We start from the raw sequence: 8,221 nt of genomic DNA on the forward strand, positions 1-8,221 counted from the left end.
CTTTCGTCGCTCTGGACCTGGGCATAGAATAGTGTATCAAATATTATGATTGTTCATAGGGTGGATAGATGAAACATTTATTCATCGAATTTTTTTATATTTATCTACCTTTGCATTTTAAATTATAAGGATGTATTGTGCCACAAATTTATTAAAATAAAATAAAATAATGAAATATAATAATTTTTTCATTATTATAATTATCTATATTATATAAAGTGATATATATTTTTGTAATTACATTATTTTTTATTTTTAATAAATTAAAATAATTTTATTAATTAATAAAATATGTATTTATATAATTTTTTTATTAAAAATAACTACATTTACAAATAATCATTACGTATATTTTTTTAAAAATATTTACAATTTTTAAAAGTGTATTATTTTAATGTAATAAAAAGAAGAAGTAATAGGAGTTCACAGTAAAACAATGTGTTTATATTTATCGGAGAGCCGGTCCAAGAAGTGATGAATCTGTAGCGGCTAAGCCCAAAACGAAGTGGAAGGGTTGGGAGCCGCAATGGAAGAAGAGAAAGAAGCAGTAATGGTAACACCGGGAGAAGTGTTGGGAAGAAGCAGCGATGTCAAAGCTGGGAGAGGAGCATACGCGGCGCTTCACAACAACACCGTTTACGCCTCCCTAACCGGCTTCCGCCACACCATCCCTCCGCCGCCGGACTCTCCTGACAAGGTAGGGTTTCGTTTTCCATTTTTCATTCCATGCTGTAATCAATCCACCAAACAACCTATATCTGCTTTTCTTGTTAGTTTAATTTGATGTTGAGCTTAAATTATAGTGCTGTATTGTTTCTGATAATGATTATTTGTAACATGCAGAGGCCGACTGTTGAAGTAACTGGTCACAAGGCGCATGGACCTGTTCCACAACCTGGATCTGTTGTCATTGTTCGGGTAAATATATATCTATGGCTACGGCTATGTGTCTTCTAATCTAATACACTTTTCATTACGCTCTCTGTTTTCAACTGCCTGTCTTTTGCTTTCATAGGTCACTAAAGTGATGGCTCGGTCCGCTTCAGCTGATATTATGTGTGTTGGATCTAAGTGTGTTCGAGAAAAATTTACTGGCATTATCAGGTATGCTATTCTTACACCCTCTAAGTTATCTTTTGTAGCTTTAGAGGGAGCGACTTAGGAATTACGAGAAAAAAGAAGACGGAAAAAAAGGATTGGAGGAATTTTAGTCATCTATTGTAGATATCGTATGCTTAGAGTTTCTTCAACTTTCGGTTGAACTTACATGTATTGTTATCTTATGTCTTGAATTTTGTTTTGTTGGACTTTGGGGATTCTGATAAGATGAGAGTTGTGTTTAAAACAGACAGCAAGATGTTAGAGCTACTGAAATTGATAAAGTAGACATGCACTTGTCTTTTCATCCTGGTGATATTGTTAAAGCTCTTGTGGTATTTACTTTCTTTTAAGAGTTTTGATAAGTTCATTTGAATTTTCCATAATGTTTTTGAATTAATTTATTCCTACTTCAATAGCACCTTAACAAAATCTGTTTTTGTTAGCTTTCTCTTGGAGATGCACGGGCGTACTTTCTGTCTACTGCAAAGAATGAACTTGGTGTTGTTTCTGCGGAAAGCATTGCTGGTGAGATTTGGTTCAGATTTTGGGAATTGAACCATCATAAGTGGTTGTGGTTGTAGTTTGTTGCTAATTCCTTTCTATGTTAGTGACTTGTGTGACTGCTTGCTTATTTAGTTTGTTGTGTATAGCTCAAGTCCGGTTTATTCTGTGGCATATATCTGTTTGTTCTCCATTTTAGGTCTATTTAGGGACTTTAGTTTCTCTCTGTACCCTTCTCCTTAGGAAGGGGTGCAATAAGAACAGTGGAAGTGCATTTGGGTTTGACGGAAGGTCCTCTAAGTCCGATACATATTTAAATTTCTCGGTCATTGACTACTCTGTGGAATGTTATCTATTATCTATGAGGATAGGTCAGTTATTGCTGAAGCCCAAGGGAGTAAATGCATATTTAAATTTTATGAGAATAATTTGATTCTTTGAATGTTCCCTACAATTGCATTAATTTGTCAGTTAGTAATAAACTGTTAAACACAGCAAAAATTATCATTTGAGTATGTGGGAGTAGTTTAGTGATGTGGCAGACTTGACCTTGTTATTGCTGACTTGTGATGATTTTAGCTGGAATCTTTATCTATGAATAAAAGGACACTACTAGAGATGATATTAAAAATAGAATGTTAGATTCTACTTCAACTTTAGTGTGGTGAACACAGCTTGAAGTCTAGCTTTTAATTCATTTTCTGATCAATTATTTTAGCATGTTTTACGCCCTTCTTGCTGGTTCATCTTATTATTGGCAAGCACTGTAGTAAAATCTATTAATTACATTGTAAATGGTACACGTGCATGGGTTGAGCATCTATCAGGTAGGGATTTAAATCAATGCTTTGCAAATTGAAATGGATTGTTTCGTTTAAGCCTATGATCTTATGCGACTGTACTTCGTGGAATATTGTTTTACATATCAATTTTTCTTTACCTAGAAAATACTTGATTGAATCAATATGTGCCTCAATGTGTTGTACATTTTTACTGTTTAGGTGCAACCATGGTTCCAGTAAGTTGGACTGAGATGCAGTGCCCTTTAACTGGACAAATCGAGCAAAGAAAGGTTGCAAAGGCTGCAAGCTGACTTGAATACTTCATCAAGCAGGAATGTGTTCTCTGTTTTGTAGAAATGTACTAACATGCATTTTGTTTTTAGGGTGAGAAATTATTATATATACATGAACAGTTTTATTTTAGACATACAGGAATGCAAGCTTGTATATTACTTTGCAAGCTGGTCTACTTCTAAAGTAGCACAAACGCGGGATTTTCATTCACTCGTGTTGTGAGCAGGATTTTATTTCATTGTAAGAGATACTTTAATTTTCAACTTGGAAGGAAACTGGAGTCACATTAGACTAGTGTTAAAATACAGTTTTCTAGTTAAATTTTGTTGTGTTGCATATGAACTTCTTTAAGTGTCAAGAAATTGGGCCTGTTGCTTCTTATACGTTATATTTTGTTCGTATATCTGTATGGATGTGTGTGTATTCATATATATAGCCAATTGCTAGGATGAACCAGTGGTATAAGTGGTTATCATGAAACATTTTTATATACCTTGAGATTCATCCTATCTACAAGTAATATGTCTAGTCTCGACATCAGAAAAGTTTTTTTCCTGGAGATCTTGCAGCTCATGGGGCTATCGCATTCCAACATCAAATCCAACCAATCTCCCATTGTCATTGTAAACCGGTCTGATCCGTAAACATGGTGGAGGACAGAATATGATTCTCTTCTCCACGACCAATTGGGTCTAGTCCTTGCCGGAGCCTCCGAGGTGGCAACAAGACTCGGAGGAGTAAGTAACCAAAATCAACGGAGTTCGAGCAATTAAAGTAGTGGTGCACTAAGCTCGAGGCCGAACCTGAAGAAGCAACCAAATGCGAAACCATAGTGGGTGGTGTTTCTTTATCAGCAAGGGGGTATGTGTCTGTGATAATTGTTTTAATAAAATAAGAAAAACTAACGAAACTGATTCTTCATCTCATCTTCTATGAGCAGAAGAGGTGTTAATCAAGGGTCACTTGAGTATATAAATAAGGATGACAAATTGGATTCCATATCTCATAATCAACTTGCCAGGTAGTCTTCAAAGAATCTTTGAAACAAGTGGACAGCAGATCTTCGAATAAAAACAAAAACTTGGAATTCAACAGTAGCCGCGTCTCACCTGCACCAAATCATGGTTCATGGAAGGGAGCAATGAATATTTCAAAATCTTTTAATCCTGTATTTTTTCAGCTTTTGTTCCTGGATGAGTAGGAGGCGGTCGGAGATTTGGAAAGAAAAAATATAGTGCAAAAGGCACATGGTATTATCATGTGGATGAAATAAATGTTACGGTACATAAAATTGTTCCACCGTAAACCATTTCTATCAGTGCACCACGCTATCCATTCCTCCCCTCCCTTGTAAATTTGATTTTTAATATTCAATTTTCTTATTTGCCCTTAGGTATATCAGGACTTTCTTTGGAAAACTAAAGAAAATAAAAGTAGGAACTTATTTTTCTAACATGTTTTGAAACCCAGTATCTGAAGTAAATATTAAGTGAAAAATGAGAAGATACTTATCTAAGCTTCTCTCCTGCGCCCACCAGGAATCAATTGGTTTTGGCACCCCCATTATATACAGTTATCATTAAACATATACATAACTTTTTTGGATCGTTTTCTGGGTAAGTTTATGGATCTTGCCTTCCTTCTATTAGTGCGTGCGGAGTAGGAGTCAATAAATTTGAAAAAGGATGGTTTCGATTAACAAGGAGAAAGCGTAATTTATTACGAAGTGGACTTTAAGCCTAACTCAACCTCATAAAACCGGCTCATGAGGTTAGTTTGCACCTACTTATATACAATGAAAGACTCTAATCTCTAGTCGATGTGGGATCTCCAACATAATTTCTCTTTATCATACATGCAATTAGTATGTATTACTAGAAGCCAGTCTCTGGTGAATTGAAATTAGGCTTCAGTTTCCGGCACCTCCAAATTTTCTACCTGCATTCTCATAAGTTTGGAAATACCTGTTTTGCCCCTTGGGAGTTTTATTCGAAAAGGCCTTCTCCTTGGAATGGTGAACATTCTATTACCAGAATTTGGAGTATGAAATGTATTGTTTTGAACTCACTTAGGCAGAAATAGCTAGAGAAGGTATGAAAGAGTGTTTTTGTTTCATTTTGTTTGTTGGGATGGTGAACATTTTGTTACCAGAATTTGGAGTATGAAATAAACTTTCAAAGTGTGTTTTGGCACGAAAGATTGAATTTTAGATTGGTGTTTCTAGAAAGTGTGGATGTGCATTTCAGAATGGTATGAGAGGTGAGAATTGTATTTTGGATTCGTGTTTCCATAAGCATATTTTGTAGATTCTAAAAAGCATATTCAAGAAGTATTACACAAGGGTTCTAGAATGCGTAATTCACAATATTTTCAGGATTTCATTAGAGTATGTTGAGACATTACTCCGAAAAGCGTATTCCAAAATAGTAAAATTAACATTCTTGAAATAAAATAGTAAATTTTGTGTTTCATAAAGTTCGATTTAGAATTGTAAATTTGTATTTTGAAATTCCTTTTCTAGAATGTAAAATTACAATTCCAAAATAGTATTACAAATTTACAATTCCATATTGAACTTTTCAAAAGACATTTTGAGCTCTTGATTAACCATTTTGAAACATAAGAAATTATATTTTTTTGTTTTTTTTTGTCAACTAAATTTCATTTTTGTAAAATTAATATAGATGAACACTTCTATACATGGATATCAGATGAGGTTAACATGTATTCGGGTGTAGATGATGTTGATATGGGGTATATTGTATCTTGTAATGCATTAGATAATGAATGTAGGACACAAAATTGTAGTGATGTGTTTACAATAGATGAGCTAAACATACTAACACATTGATATTTACATATTGTGGAATTGTCAAGAATATTTGGTGAATTAAATATAAAGTTGTACTATGTTTTTATAGGTGTTTATTACTTGAGATGACTTCTTGTAGTGGGCAAGAGAAGTTACTTACAATTTTGGTTGTGTTATTGTTATATTAAGGTCTAATACAACAAGTGAGCAATAAAGAATGAAAACATGCATATTATTAAGTTGTGAGAGAGGAGGTAAATACAAACGATACATAAAAGACTTAGAAGTTATTGCTAGTGGAAATAGGAAATGTGAGTATCCTTTTAGATTGTGAGGGAAACCAATAAAAGGTGATGAATGATGGATTGCAAAATTACTTTGTACCTCATAATCCCAACTTAGTAGATACATTGGTATGTGATGTGAGTTGATTTTAGATTGACACATTTTATGGGTTACTCTTTTGTTTAAGCGTTTTGAGATTACAAATATGGTAAAAACCTAAATAAGATCCCCAATGGACACGAACTTGACCAAGTGGTTAAGTAAGTGTGAAGGTTCACTTCTAGAGAGCAAAGAGAAAACACAATTATATGGTGATGATGATGAAGAGGTGCAAAATTAAAACATATAATAGAAAGCAACAAGATGGAAAAACCAAAAATGAAAAGAATAACACAAGAATATAAGAGGAATGGAAATGGTGCAAGGAAGGAAGAGATGAAGAGATAGAGGAAGCTTATGGATGATGATGGTGGTCACGCTACTTGGAGTGGTGGGAGACTCCAAGATGAGTGGTAAAGAGCCGCCACTTGAAGTGCACAAATACCTAAGATAAGACCCACAAAAAGATAGCACTCAAGACTTACTCAACATTCTGACAAAGTTTCTTTACTATATTCAAATTCAATATGTGAAATATATGAGACAAGACACTCTATTTATAGGAGAGAGTGTCTTGGAGAACAAGATATAGGGATAGGGGGGTCATTTGTGAAAAGCCTTCTATAAAGTAGGTCTAAGAAACCCTAAACCAAAAAGCACTTGTCATGAAAGGGGGGCTTGGCACAAGCCCAAATTACTAAGCACACCCTACTAAAATTACTAATCACACCCTACTCAAATTACTAAGCACACTATACTCTAGTTTATTCTTATATTTGGACCCCCAAAGTGAGCCCAATTTATTTACAAACATTTTTTTCTTGTAAGAAGACCAGAAGAAAAAACATTTGATGTTCTGGTTTATGTCAGTTCTTCTTCTGGTGAGGTCCTTCTGATATTTTGTAGGACTTTATCTTGTATGCTAAGATACTAATGAAGGTGTGAAATGTCTTTTGTATCCTTGATCATCTGCTTGTCTACTTGGTTTGTATCAGTATGACATCCATCTGCTGGTAGGTTAACACGAATGAGAAGTCAATGCTTGTTGATGTGACAATGAGTTCAGTGAAGTCTAGAAATATTTTGCTAACAACAAAGGAGCATAATAAAAAAATATAATCACCATGAAGAAAGTTTATAATGCAAGGTATGCATATCGTAGATCGGATTAAGGTCATAGAACTGAAATGCAATAATTGATGTGTTACTTCCATGAGACATGTATATTCATTAATGTTGGTTTAATAAGGGTACAAATGTGGTGACATACTTATTTTGGACACACCCTAGTTCAATAAAACTACTAAATTCTTTTAACATTTTATTTGTGAGAGATTAGTACCTATAAAACTAACAAGTATATGATGCCCTTACTTAGGATTGTTTGTGTTAGCTGAACTTGGATGTTTTTTAGTGGGCCCTTGAAAGACTTAAAGGATTACTTTTTAGAGTTGATTCATACTTTATGGTCTTAGTCAGTGATAGAAATATTGTTCTCATGAATGCAATAAAGGTTGTGTTTTTTGAAATTTGGAATATGTTGTCACTTTCACATTAATAAAAATGTTAAAGTAAAGTATAAAATGTTGTTGCATCCAAAAGAGACATGAAATCGAATCATGGAAGCTTGGGAAAGTGTGGTGGACTATGATGATTTAAAAGGATTTCAACATTATCTTGGGACATTTGAAGTTTCTTGTTCTTCATGGCCTACATTTGATAAATATGTTAGTGGTTTTTGGTTAATTCCCTACAAAGAAAAATAATTTTAAAGCATGGGTGGAAAGGTGATGGCACTCAGCACAAATAGTAACAAGTATGACTCTCTCCAACATATATTTTTTCGCATATCATGTGAAAGTTATATCCATTCATAATTGTTTTGATTTGTAGGGCTAAGTTTGCATATGGAAGTCTAAAGAGGATGCTTCAAACCTCCACTAGAGACTTTTGATTTTATTTTTATTGGGATTCCATTAACAATATAATAACCTAAAATATAATGCAATTAAAGTTTCACTGTGGCGTAAATCTATAAAAAGCGGGGAAAGAGAAAGGAGAAAGAAAAGTAGGGTTAAATTAAAAAAATACAAAAGGGCATTTCAAACTTTATGCATAATCTATAGGAGTGCAGGAAGTAAAAGCCTTGAAATTATTGGTAATTTGTCAAAGGTCAGTGAACCAAAACTTTTGGGCTTCATTTAGGCACAAATTAATTTGTGTCCATTTCTTTCTGCAACCTATAGTTTCCATGTGGGCTACCATGACGTTGTTCAAAGACCAAACCAACTCCTTGCTAGTGCCACCTCTTGTTGTTGTGCCACCTTTATTTATGTGTTGTATCATA

At 34.1% G+C, this 8,221-nt stretch overlaps 1 protein-coding gene across 1 annotated transcript; it reads left to right on the forward strand.

Moving 5' to 3' along the window:
* The first annotated feature begins 428 nt into the window (after positions 1 to 428).
* On the forward strand, positions 429 to 2,999 carry LOC137816885 (uncharacterized). The gene is made up of 6 exons (XM_068620047.1): positions 429 to 697; positions 844 to 918; positions 1,016 to 1,104; positions 1,349 to 1,433; positions 1,545 to 1,626; positions 2,604 to 2,999. The coding sequence occupies exons 1-6, from the start codon at positions 527 to 529 to the stop codon at positions 2,693 to 2,695; spliced, it is 594 nt and encodes a 197-aa protein (XP_068476148.1). The 5' UTR covers positions 429 to 526; the 3' UTR covers positions 2,696 to 2,999.
* The last annotated feature ends 5,222 nt before the right edge of the window (positions 3,000 to 8,221 follow it).

This window comes from Phaseolus vulgaris, unplaced genomic scaffold, assembly GCF_000499845.2.
Source record: "Phaseolus vulgaris cultivar G19833 unplaced genomic scaffold, P. vulgaris v2.0 scaffold_12, whole genome shotgun sequence".
NCBI lineage: Eukaryota > Viridiplantae > Streptophyta > Magnoliopsida > Fabales > Fabaceae > Phaseolus > Phaseolus vulgaris.